At 37.6% G+C, this 17760-nt stretch overlaps 1 protein-coding gene and 1 long non-coding RNA gene across 2 annotated transcripts; one reads left to right on the forward strand and one right to left on the reverse strand.

Moving 5' to 3' along the window:
- The first annotated feature begins 660 nt into the window (after positions 1-660).
- LOC118277203 (dynein assembly factor with WDR repeat domains 1) lies at positions 661-13181 on the forward strand. The gene is made up of 9 exons (XM_035595924.2): positions 661-895; positions 1567-1776; positions 2285-2407; positions 2611-2795; positions 9858-9990; positions 10323-10482; positions 11905-12042; positions 12318-12410; positions 12587-13181. The coding sequence occupies exons 1-9, from the start codon at positions 783-785 to the stop codon at positions 12689-12691; spliced, it is 1260 nt and encodes a 419-aa protein (XP_035451817.1). The 5' UTR covers positions 661-782; the 3' UTR covers positions 12692-13181.
- A 1396-nt stretch (positions 13182-14577) lies between these two features.
- On the reverse strand, positions 14578-16155 carry LOC126911451 (uncharacterized). The gene is made up of 2 exons (XR_007705992.1): positions 15913-16155; positions 14578-15481 (listed from the first exon to the last, which is right to left on the reverse strand). It is a non-coding gene; the product is annotated as an uncharacterized LOC126911451 (long non-coding RNA).
- Between the last annotated feature and the right edge of the window lie 1605 nt (positions 16156-17760).

The following is a 17760-nucleotide window of genomic DNA, read 5'->3' on the forward strand; positions in this document are numbered from 1 at the left end:
GTTTGTAATCAATATTAGGTATGTGTACTATGTTGTAAACTGAACAGTTCATATAGGAATTGGACATGTGCAACAGATGCAAGTGTTTGATTCCTGCGTAGATCAAAAAGTATTTACCTCTAAATTCTAACTAAAATTGCCCTCGGTAGTTCCGTACTTAAAATCACTGTGGTAGGAGTTTTGTTCGTATCGCCGTCAATAGGGATAATACCCAGAAGGTACCCATTTCTGTCACGAAAATCGATGAGTAATCAATCAACTTTAATTATCCCTTGAAATGTCGTATGCATTCTATTGTCTCTGCGTACCTCCATGGGAAATAGGCGTGAGGTTATATGTATGTATGTATGTAACAACACTTATCTACTGAAAATCAATAACTTAAGTCTTAAAGAAAGATGTGTATTTGTGTCACAGTTAACGTCTACTTACCTGAAGGAGGTAGTTCTTAATTTAATTGGTAATTTCTTACAAAACACATTGATGCTACATTCTTACTTATGAATTGTAATATTAATCAATCAATCAGTAAACAATACTTTCCCGTTCAGCAGATTCGATCATCGGAATTTCTAGTTACAGTCTGAATATTGTTCCAAATACGACCTTCTTTGACCTCCTGACCTCGATGCCAGTTACTTCAATAAAAACAAACAGCCTCCGTTGCCACGGCAACAGTAACTATTGACAAAATTCAGACAGTTTTTGAAATAATTTTACTCCGAATAAAATAGAATAGTAAAAAAATGTTTTTGTGAGTAGTCTCCCGAGCTGGTGGAAGGATGAAGTTGTTGAGGTTCCACTTGAGGTACCATCCTCCAGGGATCACCTTGGAGTATATGCAGAAGGGCATGGTGAAAAGCAAGGAAATTGATTTACTGGATTTAAACGCCAAGTAAGGAATTTAAGTATCGTATTAAACTGTAAAGTTCTTGTACTTTTTCAAATATCATTTCAAATAATCTGTAGATTAAAGACAACCAGGATAAACAAGGACTTGCTAACTTTACGGTAAAGTTAGCAACCTTGTTAAACTGGTAAAGTCTTTTTTTTTTTTATTTCAAGTAATATGTTAGACTTTTTAAAATTATGTACTAACAACGAGTTTAGAGTAGGTATACCCTGAAAACCAGCATCGCTGCCTGGTACTGAAAATTAATGCCGTAGACTCTATAGCGTAGCCGTGTTGTCCCCGGCCACAGCATTGAGTGGAGTGCCAGCTATTTTGCGCTGTGATGATGCGAAATTTCTTTCGCTGTGGTTTAAGATGGCATAGAATATGAACTCCTCAGTGGCAGACATTCACGGAATAAAAGGCAAGACGACGACTGCATGATTGAAATTAAGAGAAATAATCTATTACATTAATTGATAATTGATTGCATGCTTGACGCGGTGGCTGGATGCACGGAGCAACTCTTTATGTGATCCACTAATTGTTGTTTCGGGTCTAGGTGTCATGTGCATGTGAAATTGTGTGTTTGTAAACGCACCCATTACACATGAGTAATTTCAGTTTCAGTATGGAGTAACGTTTAAAAAAATCTAAATCCTTTCTCTCATCAGTACAAACACCAAAGAGTTGGCGTTCCTGCTGTACCAGAAGGAGCCGCTGATCACCGAGGAGGTGCGCGACCAGCTGGAGCAATGCCTCGAGGTGCTGAAGAAGAGGACGGAGCACGAAGGTCCCACTGGCAAGAGGTTCTACATCTACAAGACGCTGATGACCCATGTACTGCCGCTGACGAACGTTGCTTTTGATAAAACTGGGAACAGGTAAAGGTTTCATTTACGTAAGTAAATAATAAATAGCCTGTGCTTTAGTTAATATAGCAAGCAGCACACCAAGTTGAAGTTAGCTGTTATTAATTAATCATTTAATAAATCCTGGGATCACTTTTCTAGTCAGTTTAGGCTCTGATTCGCGTAAGTTGTGGTGTTTGCCCTTCAGTGGTTAAAATATCATTTACGAAATTTTGTAAATTTTTTGCATGAACCTTATCAATGTAATTTCTTCAGTTCAAAATATTTATATACGCCCAAAGGGTGAAACCACAACACTGCTACACCACGTGCTAGCGTTCAGTAGGTATCGTGGGTGGGTCGTATCCGATGAAATTTTTGCATTGCGACTTCGCATCGCGTTGCGGTTCGACGTCGTCTTTTCGATGCGACGCCTCAACGCAGTGTTGTGGATTCGCCCAAGTGCTTCATGTCTAATCACTATAAGGGAATTATGCTTTATCAACTCTTGGCCTCTTTTACAGAGTTTTTGGTTTTACAGATGTCTCACCGGGAGTTACGACCGCACTTGCAAGGTGTGGGATGTGGAGAGTGGCAAAGAAATGCAGACCCTGACGGGACACCAGAATGTCGTCTACACCGTCGGCTTCAACTTCCCAGCATGGTCAGTTCTTCAAGAGCATTACTAGAACATATGCGCCTAGCTTCACTGACGGACAGACTGACGGACAATTCAATTTGACTTTTCAAAAGTGCTTAATTTAGGATTAATTGAAATAAATGCTTTGACTTTGACTATGACTTTAACTTGCTTGGTCAATACTTAAACTGTTCTATTACATACTACAAATTTTATTCCGTTTTCAGTAACCGCGTACTCACGGGATCCTTCGATAAATCAGCTCGTATCTGGGATCCAGAAACTGCTGAGTGCCTGGCGACACTGTGGGGCCACCGCGGCGAGGTGGTGACCTGCCAGTTCAGTGCCAAGGGAGATCTAGCTGCCACCGGCTCCATGGACCACACTGCCAAACTGTTTGATGTCAATACAGGTCATTTTTCTTGGCCATCGTCATTAACTTGTATCAGTTAATGTTGGACATAAGCCTTTCCAATAGCACACCATTGAGTTTAAAGATTTTAATAAGTTTTTAATCTATACTAATATTATAAAGCTGAAGAGTTTGTTTGATTCCCAACAACAGTTGAGTGAACGCCTGCTGGAGGCCTCGGAGCTGATGGATATGGTGAAGTACAACGCAGAGAGGTATGAGTCATTGGCAAATGACCTACAATGCAGTTGTGTGAACCAACCTCAGCCTCCTGAGACTTCAATAACACCGGTACCAACTCAAATAAAATTAATTAAAACTCAGTCAAATAGTAAAATTAACTATAAAGCATGTGTATATAGTGATGAACTAGGTTCCGGATTTGGCCAAATGATGTATGATCATCTTGATCATAGCTACATAAACAATAGTTACCACAATATGAGTTATAACAAAATTATAGAACAAATAACTCATACAGATTTGGATGAAGAATCAGTTTTGGTCTTAATGGTAGGTAACAGTTTAGGATTAACAAGGGGGATGTTGTGAATGGTGTGGACACCTTACTAAAATTAAATATAGGGAAAATAATTGTATGCGCTTTCCCATATTCAAATACACTTTCTTATTCAAAAAATAAGTACATAGGTGTACTAAATAGCATATTATATAAATTGACATGTCAAAATGAAAATCTTTTATTTTTTGACACTAATAAATTTATTAGTAATCTTATATTTACCAAGAAAGGTATACACCTTTCAAAAAAATGTAGACAGAAAATTGCTATACTTATAGCAAATAATATTAACACTGTTATAACTAATATAACAGATAGTAGTTTTAGTGACAAATCTGTGCTGTCTAGAGTGTCTAACAGCACAGAGACACTAGGTTTAAACTAGATTATAAGACAACAGAAGGTACCTTTATAAATCATATTAATGATAAGGTAAATTCTAGCAAAACAAAACCATCTCAGAATAATAATACACAGGAGCAGCACAACTTAAAATTATTTTATATTAATATTCAAGGCTGTTTATCAAAAATTTTAGAATTAGAGCTGTTTTTAGAAAAAACTAAGTATGATATAATTTGTCTATCCGAGCATTGGTTAAAGGAGGACCAACTAACATCTTTAAATTTAGAAAATTACAAGGTAATTAGTAACTTCAGTAGAAAGCAAATATTACATGGTGGGTCCCTAATATTAGTTAAAAATAGTATTAAATCTAAAGAAAGGAAAGATATTGTAGCACTTTCAGTTGAACACACCATTGAGTTGTCCTGTGTTGAGCTGGATAGACATGTTGTAGTTTGTGTATATAGACCACCTAATTATCAGAATCTTGCTTTATTTGATTCTGTCATGGAGGATGTTTTAAGAAAGGTTTCTATTAGTCACAAATCAGTAATTGTATGTGGAGATTTCAATATTAATTTATTAGAAAATAGTACAAACAGTATGGAATTGTTAAATTTATTTGGATCATTTGATTTAAAAAATATTTTTTAGAACCAACTAGAATAACATCCACTACCGCCACCTGCATTGATAATGTTTTCTGCAATTGTGATTACAAAGAAAAACATATTATAAATAGCTTGCCATCTGACCACTGTGGACTAATGGTTGCGTATAGCTCTTATTTACCTTTGCTAAAAACTCAAATAAGATTTAGACAAACTACATTTAAAAATTTGGAGAAATTAAATAATTCTTTAGCTACTAAATTAAGTATAAAAACATTTGATATTAGTAATGTGAATAAGTTGTACAATGATTTCTTTGAATTATTAAACAAGGAATTTAACAATATTTTGCCAATCAAAAATAAAGATATTCATACCAAATTTGTATTTAGCGATTGGGCTACTGTAGGTATTAGGAAGAGTAGAGATAAACTTTTTGACCTTTATGGCATGAAACCATATAATAACGACCCCTTTTTCAACAATATGTAACATCGTACTCAAAGACTTTTAGATTAGTGTGCAAAGCCGCAAAACGTCTTTATATCAGCAATAAAATAAAATCAGCTGACGACAAAATAAAGACAACTTGGAAAATAATACAAAATGAAACTGGTAGGAAAAAAATACATAATTCGGAAATTAAGTTAATGTCTGAAAATGGACAAATTTCCTCAAATTATGATGTAGCACAGGAATTTGAAAATTTTTTTACTAATATTCCTATTAAAATAACTAGAGATTTAAATTCTTCAGCCGCACTCTCAACTAGTTTGCTTAAAAAAAATGTAAAAACATGTCAAGATGATTTCAGTTTTCAATATACGAATCCTCTAGAGATCGTTAAAGTTTTTAAAGAAATTAAGATAAAATCAACTGAGGATCTTTGGGGACTATCGGTGAAAGTCTGTAAAACAATTATTCATACTATAGCGCCCTATCTGGCTATGATTTTTAATAAAAGTATAGATGACGGGGTTTTCCCTGACCTTATGAAATATAGCAAAGTTATCCCACTATTTAAAAGCGGTGAAACCACAGAACCTAATAATTATAGGCCTGTATCTATTCTGCCAGTCCTCAGCAAGGTGTTTGAAAAGTTGATATTGTCTCAGATGCTTCATCATTTTAATAAAAACTCTATCTTCCACCATCAGCAATATGGTTTCACTAAAGGTCGTTGTACAACTGACGCCGGTGTTACTTTAATGAAAGAAATATTTGGTGCCTGGGAGGAAGCACAAGATGCCATAGGTGTTTTTTGCGACCTCTCAAAAGCATTTGATTGCGTTGATCATGAGACACTTTTGCTGAAATTAAATCATTACGGGATTAGAAACACTGCGCTCCGTTTATTAAAATCATATTTAGAGGATAGGCAGCTGAAAGTTCATATAAACGGGGTTAATTCACAAGGGTCTGAGATAAAAATGGGCGTTCCTCAGGGTTCAATATTGGGTCCTTTTCTTTTTTTAGTCTACATTAACGATTTGCCACTCATATTCGAAAATGAACCAAAAATGGTGCTGTTTGCAGATGATACATCATTGATTTTTAAGATAGGTCGACGTATGAATAATTTTGACGACGTAAACAGCTCCATTCTTCAAGTCTATAATTGGTTTACTATTAATAACTTGGCGCTTAATGAGAAAAAAACCAAATGTATTAAATTTTGCTTGCCAAACGTACAAAATAACGAATGTTATGTTGCTTTGAACGGACAAAAGTTGGAATTTGTTAAGGAGACTATATTTTTGGGGATCACACTAGATGACAGATTACAATGGGGGCCCCACATAAAAGCACTTTCGGGGAGACTAAGCTCCGCTGCTTATGCAGTCAGACAAATTAGGCAGCTAACGGATGTAAATACAGCAAGGCTTGTTTATTTTAGCTATTTCCACAGCATAATGTCTTACGGCATTTTGCTGTGGGGTCGGGCCGCGGATGTAGAATCAATTTTTATTTTGCAAAAGCGAGCTATTCGAGCAATATATAACTTGCCCCGTCGTGAATCTTTGAGAGAACTTTTTAAAACTATAAATATTCTTACAGTGCCTTCTCAATTCATTTACGAAAATATTATGTACGTAAGAAAAAATCAACAATTGTTTGAAAAAAGAAGCGACAGACACAATTTTAATACGAGAGGTAAAAATAAGTTGGCTATACCGCAATTCCGATTGTCCAAAGTGCAGAAATCCTTCATGGGTTTTTGTGTTAAATGTTATAATAAACTACCAACTACCATACTGAATCTGAACGAGAAAAAATTTAAATCTTGTATAAAGCGTGAACTGTGTAAACAGGCATATTATAAACTGTCAGATTATATTGAGGATAAAAATGCGTGGCAGCATGTTGGTCCGGCTCCACTGGACACTCGCTCACACTAGACAATGCTCAAATACGATCACTAGTTACACGTTAACTTAAAGTATTAATTTATTCCAATGCAGTCTAGGGATCCTGTGGCATCAAGCAGATATTTTTTTTTTATGTGAAAGATTAAATTATATATTATTATTATTTGTATAGAAGCATTATTTCAAAATTGTAAGTGTACATATGTGGGCACTATGTTTGAAATAACCCGCTATTTTATTTTCTTTACAAATTGGTTTTATTGTCCCGTTAGTTTTGACGTATTGTAGTTACATTGTTCCTACATATATATACAATAGATAAATAGTGTATCAGAGAAATTGTAAAAAACTTCTTTTTTAAAAGAGTAACGATGGAGTTTCTTGCTCGTTCTTCTCCATTCGAAGCTACACTTTGGAACGAGCGCCTAGCTTCACTGACAGACAGACTGACGGACAATTCAATTTGACGTTTCAAAAGTGCCTTATTTAGGATTAATTGAAATAAATGTTTTGACTTTGACTTTGACTTTGACTTTGATTGTTTGTTTGTTTGAACGCGCTAATCTCCGGAACTACTGGTCCGATTTGAATAATTCTTTTTGTGTTGGATAGTCCATTTATCGAAGGAGGCTATAGGGTATAAAACAACACGCTATAACTATTTGGAGCGCAGAAATAAAGGAAAATGTGGACAAAACGGGGGAAATTATTAATTCTTGAGGGCTTCCGTTGCGTGCGCTGCGAAAATGGTTCAAGATACGAAAATTATATGTATGAAAGAATTATTCCTCTTAATATGATCTAAAAAAATTCCGCGACAGTATATGTCTATCTTTTAGGATTAACTTACTAGAATCGTTTTTATGGTAATCAAACTGGGTCGAAATTAATGCATTATTTGTTGAGAGTTGTAGTAACGAAAAAATATTAATCTTTATCGAAATAAATGTGTTGTTCATTAAGGGTATTTAATTTTGAACAAAATTGTCTTTGACATCACTAAACTTCAATAAACATCTTAGAAGATATTACAATTTTAAAATAACTCCGATATAAAATTCACCCGCGCCGCATGAAGGCGGGTCCAGACATGTATCATTTGCCCGATCCGATCACCGTATCCGTATCGTCGACGCGTATCATGATCGCATATGTGGACGGGGAATGATACGCGTATCATGATACGCGATCTCGATACGCTGTTATGATACGGCCCGTCCCATGTCATGTCGGTTTTTGTCCGATCATCAAAGGTGATACAGATACGGACGTGGGTCAGTCTGGACGCGTCATTAGGTCTCTCATCAAAGCTCTTCCTCCAAGTCTGTATCTGTTTCTAAATAATTCCGTTTGCCACCATCGTCTCTGTTTTGGTTTTGAAGTTAGAATATTGTGAAAGACAATAACAGTCACATGAAATTGCTAAATTCTCGTACACTTCAACCAACTGCGACGACATGTTTGATCGAGAGCAGAAACTGAACTAAGCAATTTGATACGCGATCATGACTATTGTGAAGATACGGATACGGAGCAAATCGGAGGCGTCCAAAACTTGATACGGGGCTTGATACAAACGCAGATACGGATACGGTGATCGGATACGGTGATCGGATCGGGCAAATGATACATGTCTGGACCCGCCTTGATGTGCGAAACACGACGCTGCCAGGAGGAGAGGCATTGTTTGCGAACGAACGCGGAGCCTGGTGTAACTATACTCAAAAAAATTATAGTCTTACTAACGAAGTAAAACATTTTTTGATCATTGACCATCGAAAGCGTTTGTTTACAGCGTAGAATGGCAAAAAAGCGGTTTACCACACGCCCACATTTTATTGTGGCTGTCTAACAAAGTACAACCAGATTCTACGTATAGTGCAATAATATCGGCTGAATCATTTGACAAACAAAAAAATCCAATTCTTCAATTTATTGTCATAAAAATATGATAGGGTATAAAAATATGGTCCTTAAGGATTTCATAACCTTGCGTCACCATGTATGAAAGAAAACATTTGTTCTAGAAAGTACTCTTTCTTTTTTTTTTGAGGGGGGAAAATCATCCGTTGGCTACTCCTGCCTTGGGTGAAGCGAGAAGGAGTGTAAAAATTACCCCGTTCTGATTTGAGCCGGGGCCCCGGTAACCTTTTACGTTGTCTGCAGCACCGGATCGGACATCAGCCCTATTGGGTCCCATCTGTAGTGGCCTGGCTCTTTGAGGCGCGCACAGAACGCGACGCACGGTATGCACGGGTCTGGTTTTGATCGGGCGACGAGCTCCTCTTACTCGCCGTCCGCAGACCCGCGCTTACGGTGGCCGGGAATCGTCCCGCGATCCTGGACGCCCGGAGTGTCTTCTGCGGCGGCTGGGGCGTGCTGAGGATCGTTCCCTCACGCGCTCCGCCTCCTCCTTAGCTAGGATGACTCCTTCGCAGAAGGTGAAGACGGCGTCCCTTTCCCCCTCGCTCCGCACCTTGGCCTGAACTAGAGCCGGACGTGAGAGGTTACCGTCGCCATTCACATCTCTGCATGTGCTGAGCATCGCCATACGATGCTTAGCACATGCAATGCACACCGCCACTATGCTCCACCATATCTTCCGGGCGGTACTCGCAATGACGACACCCAGACGAAACGCCCGCCGAATCCGAAACAGGTACCAACCGAAACTTCTGTATCCGGTTACCACTGCTATAACGCGTATGTAGCGAGCCCATCTAAAAAGTACCCTAGGAATTTTATTTCTGAAACACAAACCGGGGTGGCTGCTATAGGCGCAGGTTTCCGGAAAACAGTGGAAACACATGTAGTATAGAAATGAGTGTGAATTGTTCCTTATAATCATAATCCAGTGCTATCACGAATTTTCAATGCACAAATTAACCGTGGGTAACAGCTATAATTTATAAAGCTGAGAAAGTTGTTTGCAAAAATAAATATAATGCCTAAAATAACTATTCCACGCGGACGAAGTCGCGGGCACAGCTAGTGCCCTAATAAAAATGTAACAAGCACTTTTTCTTCATCAATCTATGAATTAATGGTATGAGTTGAGGACGACCAACTTATTCACCAGATACAATTTGTTATTACTGCAATTTGATACTCTTGGTACTAGATACCTACAGGGGGTAATAGATACATTTCTGACTCCCGGTCCAAATCTTAGAACAATAGATTGGTTCTCGAGCTTTGATATTTATTTATTTAGGAGCTGAAATCCACACATACAACGGGCACACTGCCGAGGTGATCGCCCTGCAGTTCGACCCCAACGAGGGACAGCGGCTGATCACGGGCTCCTTCGACGGCACCATATCCATATGGGACACCAGGGTCGATGAGTAAGTTCGATTACACAAATATGTCTATTTCTAAAAGTATATAGTGAACATATCAATGTTTATAGTGAGAAATAATTAAATTGATTTATGTGCGCCTGTACGAAAACTATGCGCAATATGTCTGCTGACAACATGCAGTTGAGGTAAATTTTAGTTTCAACGAGTGCTCTTACTTATATTTTAATGCTTAGTGATCCACAACCAGTTTTGTATTTAAACGCTTATTTATATGTATCATACGTAGTTTCATTTACCGTTACGTTACCATGTACCTAGCCTAGTCGAGAACTAATATTTATTTACTCATTCATTCCCCATATTATTTTTAACAGACGAGTATCAGTGCTCCGCGGCCATGACGGTGAGATATCCAACGTGCAGTTCAACTGGGACAGTTCCCTGGTAGGCTCCTCCTCACTCGATGGTAGTGCCAAGCTGTGGGACGCCAGGCAGAGCTCCTGTCTGGCCACCGTGTCTGGACATACTGATGAGGTAAGCAGGACCTATCCTGGAAAATATTACGTTATTTTATGAGTACCAATCTTATAAACAAAACCTCAGCTTGGTAAATTTACTGCCTTATAGATAGAACGAGTGGTCACAAGTAGTCACAACCGTTATTGTGGTGATTCTCACTTAGGCCTCAGGCCGGACAGTTTTATAGTATGTTCTAGAAACTTTCACAGTAAATTCGTAAACGACAGCAGACTCACCATAAAACAGAAAATAAAACTAGATTAATAATATTCTAAACTCTTGCAAGTGTAAATGGGACTGGAGAACTTTATCTGGAGAACTCCTATCGTGTGATACTAACTAGTAACATAACTGGTGAAAAATAAATGCAGTTATAAAGGGTTTTTCAACAAGAACTTTGTTTTTAATTAGAGCAACACCAAGAACGTGGCAGTTTTTGACATTAAATTTTTGGCGGTATTTGTAGTAGGTGCTTTGGCAATTGCTACTATGAATTCAATTTCGCTCAAAAATTGCATTAAAATAATTCAAATTCACTATGAAAATGGTCGTTCTGTTAAAGTTACATTTCGTAAAATTCGTGATATTTTCGGGCAACATAATCGTCCTTCTGAGATCGCTATCAAGAATTTGGTCGCGAAATTTGAGTCGACAGGCTCGGTACAAAATGTGCCAACACCAACACGTGTTCAACCAGGTCGTTCAACAGAAAACATCGCTGCCGTGAGCCACAGTGCTGAAGAAGATCAAAAGCTATCAATTTCACGACATTCTCAACAATTGGGGTTATCCAAAAGCACAACATGGCGAATTTTGCATAAGGATTTGGCTTTGAAGTCTTACAAGATTCAACTGGTGCAGGAATTGAACCTGACCGACCATTCAAATCGCCGTAGATTTGCTCAGAACAACCTGCTGGTTTTTTTCAAAAAATCATTTTTTCAGACGAAGCACATTTTCATTTGTCAGGGTATGGCAATAAGCAAAATTGCCGCATTTGGGCTTCTGAAAATCCTAAAGCAATTATTGAGAAGCCTTTGCATGCTCAACGTGTCACTGTGTGGTGTGCTATGTGGTCTGGAGGTGTGATTGTTAGGAAAGTGATTGAAAATTTGGATGAAAGAATCAACATCTGTCAGCGTGGTCCTGGTGGATATTTGTCAGATATCATTTTTTATTCATAATTGTCAAACTTTTCTCTTTTTAATACAATCAAAATTTTATTCATTTTCCACCAAATTCTTTATTTTATTTTGTTTTAAAAAACAAAGTTCTTGTTGAAATACCCTGTATATACGGTCTAACCCTGCGAATTAGTTATTAACCCGTTGTCTGTCGGAACGCAGATCTACGCGAGACACAATGTGTTTTCTATTGTGTCTTATAAACCGACAGACAAGTGATTAATCCAATTTTCATCGCAAATTCTATTCCTAGGTGCTGGACATATGTTTCGACTGGGCTGGTCAGCGCATGGCGACAGCCTCCAGCGACTGTTCTGCCAGGGTCTATGATGTCAAGTCGGACTTCAAGGAGCTCGCCGTCATGAAGGGACACCGCGGCGAAGTGTCCAAGGTTTGCAATTATGTGTATACAATCATAGTAAGAACATGGAATCACATCAGCTCGAGAGAACTCCTCAACGACTTACAGAGTATCATGTGTTAGGGCTTGATTTATTTGTACTGGTGAGAACTTTGCACTAATGTTTTTAAACGTGGACGAGCTGATGATGGAAGTTACAACTCCTCAACGGTTAAGAGCACAAAGAAAATTCTTTCAAAGTTATGCGCTCATATAGATCGAAATTATCATTCTAAATGTTTTCTTAAAAGAGCTTTATCCAACAGGTTTGCTTCAGTCCAGCGGGTGGTTGTCTCCTGACAGCATCAGCAGACAGAAGCTCGCGGATATGGAACACTACCACCGGGAACTGCATTCAGGTAAAGTAATTGATTACGATGTCTAGAAGAATCAAAGAAATAGTGTTTAGAAATATTTTTGTATACTTATTGTAGCCAGCGCATGAAATATACCCAATGAATATTTTAAGACGGCAACGATGGTGACGACGATCCTTATATCTCCTTAATCTTCTGACTTCTGGCTTTCCTCACAGGTCCTGTCAGGTCACCAGGGTGAGATCTTCTCGTGTGCATTCTCCTACGAAGGTGACGCCATCATCACCGCCTCCAAGGACAACACGTGCAGGATCTGGAGATGATTGGACTGGTGGATGTAGACCATCCCCCAGGAAATTACAACAAACTTCCAATAAAATAAAGGACTTTTAATAAAACGCAAGATGATACAGATTTGAAAGAACATAAGCTTTCCTTGCCCTAGTGTACACGATTTCTAATCAACTGACTTTGACTTTGACTTTAAAAAAAATGCGTCAATGTAGCGTAGTTGCTAAAGTTTATACTTAATGCGGATTTTCTTTAATTTTTACGTAGATACTTAGTGCAGCTTTCGGAAGATCATGGTATATCTACATTTTTTATAATTAAGTAATCATCCTGCATTTACAACAATTCGTATCAAGTCACCATCATACGTCGTCGTCACCATCTGGTACCATTTGGCCACATTTATAAATAAGTCCTTCAACATCTGTACAATAATTCAGTTATTTAATTTAGTTTACCTAGATCTAATATCTATTTATTAAAACAAGATTCGGTATTAAATAAAGTCATATAAAAACAATACACCATTCTCTTTTTTTTTGTCACGCCTTTTATCTCCGACACTTTAATTTCGCGCGCGGTAGGCAGAGGTGCATATTACGGCACGTAAGGCCTCTATACGTACAATGTACACCCACTTTTCACCATTTGTATTATAAGTTACATTTAATAGAGGGTGAACTGCCATACACCGGACACAATTCCAGACTCCGTGCATGAATCTTCGAAATACCGAAAAACCTCAGCCACACTTTGCCCGACCCAGGAATCGAACTCGAGACCCTTTGTCGAGTCGCACTTGTGACATCTTTCACTTTAGCTGATAACTGTTATTAACTTGGAAATACCGTAATCTTCAATATCTGACGATTCTAAGAGCAAATCATAATATTTTACTATAATATATTTACATCTAAGCAGAACAGAACAAAGATAAAACATTGCCCTTTAACTTGTGTGTCCCTGATTACTGCGTGGATATAATGTCTATATGCACATTTATAATCCCCGCGAGATGAATAACAATGAAATGATGACGTTTCACTTGGGAGATGACGTCATAGGCTGAGTCACCGGCCGGTGGATGCGCCGGCTTCCAGTGGAAGTGACTCAAGGTCGGCTCGTTTAGCAGCTCAAGCTACGTATCCTATGTGCCCAAATCAGTACTCAGGACAGTATAACTGTCACTAACTAACATTAGAACTTAAGACGGGATATTTACCATGATCATGGCGCATGCAACAGTGCCGAAATATCGGAAACTCATAGACATAAATAAACATGGTAAATATCCCGTCTTAAATTCTAATGCTAGTGTTAGTGACCATGTCAGTTTAAAAAATTAATCCGGTCATTTTAGTAAATTATAAGAAAACTTATTAATACTTACGTTTGGCAAGTACTTAGGTACCTACGTCATTTGTTATTGTTATTATGTATCTACACAATCAGTTAATTTGGTCACTGACCTCTCCCCCTTTTAACATTAAAAATGTTACGTACCTAGTTATCTTAATTTTAAGATGAATATATAAATACCACAGAACATATAAAGAGAGTAGAAATGAAATAGTTCCTAATTTGTATCAGAACGCGTGTTGCCGTTTCTCCTACTCTTTAATTTCACTACAAGCAAGAGACCAATGCCTGAGCGGATTACGCACACAAATAAATAACACACATTTAAATCTCGAGTTTGCTATTGGTTGTCACACAAACGCAATGACTGCATTTGACGTACACTCTAACACGCATAAAAACTCATGTATGCTAGGGCGAGACAAAGGTCGATTGTTGATATCGATAAAATTTAAGTAATCTTGTTTTTGTTTTACAAGTATTGTTGAATATTGTGAAATTGTATTCATGCGGAATAGAAACCAAGTAATAAAAGTAAAATAAATAAAAAATACATAACTGAATTTTAAAACCAATTTTATTACTCAATAAGTTAAAAATCTGTAAAAAAAAATCATAGGCACTTTTGAACGTCAAAGCAAATATAATAATATTAATAACGTCTGTCTGCCGGTCAGCCCTCTAGTGAAGCTATTTGCTCGTTCCAAAGTGTAGATTCCTATGGAGAAAAACGAAGATCTGTTCGTTCGATCTTTTTCAATCAGATTCACAATACAATTCTTGATTACATTGCTTTTCTTTGCATCGATTGCTTGAACTATGTGAGAACAATGTAAAACTAATATTCAGTCAAAGCGATAGAAAAAAAACCTTAAGAACAACAAAATTAATACAGTCTGGAGCTGACCAGTCCCAGTTGACAGCGCTCATTCACCAACATGGCACGTACACCAGCACCGTCCAACTCAACCATGTTGCAGGGAATCGAACGATCCAATGCCCGTGCCACCGCCAATGAGACCTTTGAGTGAGCATGACAACTCTAAGCTGACACAAATGCATTCTACTAGTCTAATTTAGCTAATTACAGGGCTCTCACATTTACAATAATTTGTATAAAGTACAGAACACATTGAAATAACATGGTTATATTATTTCATTTTTTCGTTTTTTAAATTTACGAAAGATGATATTTTAAATATCGCCATTTTTAGACAAAAAAACTGATTTAAAGAGACTAATTTAAAATTTTCTAAAATAAAATCAGTTTACTTACTGAATTACACATTGCGATATTGTGCGGATAAACGCCTAATTTTAAGTTTCTTTTCCCTGACTTTGTTATTACGTAATTATCAACATCGAAATGTTGCGAACGAAATATGCTACATTTAGTAGGAATCCAATTAATTCTACCAGTTGTGTCAATCCACAATTTTCTTACACCTGGATCTGTTGGAAACCTAAAACATAAAATAAAATAAAATAAATAAAATTATATGTCACATTCTATAAAAAAAAAAAACATAAAACTCACTCAAAATCTATATTACTAATTAGTCGTAATAAATAATACTTATTATTTTAATTATAAAGTGTGCTATTGATTATAATAGACTGTATCATAGTAACAATCGACATTGATTACAAATTTGCCCAACACTATCGATGTCATAGATTTTGTGGAAATGAACTTTTGTTTCGGTACTCGGGACTCTCGCACTGGACGTCATACATTGCGCGATTGCTCACGTAGTGCAAGATTGTACTCATCTATCGCAAGCAATGTATTACTATTAGTCTGCTTGCGATTATATCGTTTTTGTCTATAAATTTCATAATACTAATGTTATAATTACAAATATCACAAGTATTTTTATAATTTTGGACTTACCGGTGAAAAGAAATTCCTTCTCGTGCTATGCTACACACCTGGCTTCTTTTCCGACACGTTATAATAGCGCAAGACGGCATAATATAATATTTTTGCGGAGATACGTACGCTGTCAAAACATGACAGCGATTGCTAGCCGGTAAGTATGAACATTTAAGCGTTATGACAGGGTTATGTACGTTCGTTCGCACCCTCGGCGCGCGTGGCCCGCCCACAAGGCCAATCCAGTCTCTTTCTTTTATCCATGATAAATACATAACAATGTCACTATTTTAATTTAACTTGTAAACATTACACTTTAAACATTCATCATTAAACATTTGCATGAAAAAATAACTAACAAAATAACATTTTGTTAATTCATTCATTTATTTCTTTTACTTGGTTGTTACATTTTTAAATATTAAATTAAAAAGAAAAAAAATATATAACATTTAAAAATATAAAAAGCAGTAGCCCACCAGTAACGGGATAAATCCAAGCTACCGGTGGTCAGGGCTCAAGAGAGAGGAATTTCCGGACAATACGCGCCGTGTCCAGAAGTACTGCCTTCTGCATCAGGCTCTTGATCCAACCATCTAACGTTAGCCTACTCAGGTGTTGGTCGAGGCTTTTGGCTATAAGGCCATTGGCAGATACGACTATCGGCACAATGATTGCTGAATCTACATCCCACATGTCGACAACCTCATTAGCTAAATCAAGATATTTACTGGCTTTATCTTTTTCAGCTTTCACAAGATTCTCGTCATGTGGGATTGTTATATCAATTATCATTGTGCGACGGCTTGGTCGATCTATCACCACAATGTCAGGTTTGTTAGTAACAATTGTCCTGTCTGTGATGATAGTTCGATCCCAATACAGTGTGACATCTCCATTTTCAAGAACTGGGTCAGGCAGATACTTATAATACGGCACTTCAGATTCAACAAGTTTGTATTTTAAAGCAAGTTGTTGATGAATAATCCTGGCTACAAGATTGTGTCTGTGCAAGTACTCTCCGTTAGCTAAATGAGAACAACCCGAAATTATATGTCGAATGGATTCCCCTGGGCGATGACATGCCCGACAAATGTCAGCCGTTCCATCCTTTATAATATACTTTCGGTAGTTGTTCGTCAACATAACTTCGTCCATAATTGCACAGACAAAACCTTCCGTTTCTCCAAATAAGTTACCAAAACGTAGCCAGGATACGGACGCTAAGAAATCTGTATCTGGCCCATGTAGGGCCCGATAGTAGCGTCCGTGCAACTCCTTACTTTGCCATACATTCTTGCGATCCTTAGTGCTTAGTATTATAGGTTCTCTCCAGTCCTTATTAGCCAAGGAGAGCGGAGTAAGTCCTTTGTCCACTGAGACAACATCTCGATGCATCCCCACCTCCATTTTGAAAAAATATTTTCGGAGACTGCACACTTCACTATTGTGTAGGGTTTTGGCATTTAAAAAGCCTCGCCCCCCACATTTACGTGGTATGTACAGTCTCATTACTGATGATCGTGGGTGATGCATCCGATGCTCAGTCAACAATGAACGGACTTTTCTGTCCAGGGCGTCCAGTTCCGTTTGAGTCCACTTGAGTATGCCAAAAGAGTACATCAGTACTGGCATGACCCAACCGTTGTAAGCCGATAAAAGACTATTGAGAACTTTCTTCAGGCGGCCAAAGAAGCGCTCCCGCAACGATTGCTTCATGACAGCTACATCAATGCCTAACGCTTCTGACATACCCAAGTATTTATAGGTTTCAGTTGAAGAGAGAAGTCTAAAGTTTGTGGTATCAGAGTTTCGTGTTTCATCTGATTCCACAATTTCCCCCCTCTTTACATGCATGATTGCACA

This window comes from Spodoptera frugiperda, chromosome 15, assembly GCF_023101765.2.
Source record: "Spodoptera frugiperda isolate SF20-4 chromosome 15, AGI-APGP_CSIRO_Sfru_2.0, whole genome shotgun sequence".
Taxonomy (NCBI): Eukaryota; Metazoa; Arthropoda; class Insecta; order Lepidoptera; family Noctuidae; genus Spodoptera; species Spodoptera frugiperda.

Coding starts and splice junctions, on each gene's coding strand:
- LOC118277203 (XM_035595924.2), top strand. CDS start 783: ATGAAGTTGTTGAGGTTCCACTTGAGGTACCATCCTCCAGGGATCACC. Junction 2,408..2,610: donor GGCTTCAACTTCCCAGCATG/GTCAGTTCTTCA, acceptor TTCCGTTTTCAG/TAACCGCGTACTCACGGGAT. Junction 12,411..12,586: donor CCACCGGGAACTGCATTCAG/GTAAAGTAATTG, acceptor CTTTCCTCACAG/GTCCTGTCAGGTCACCAGGG.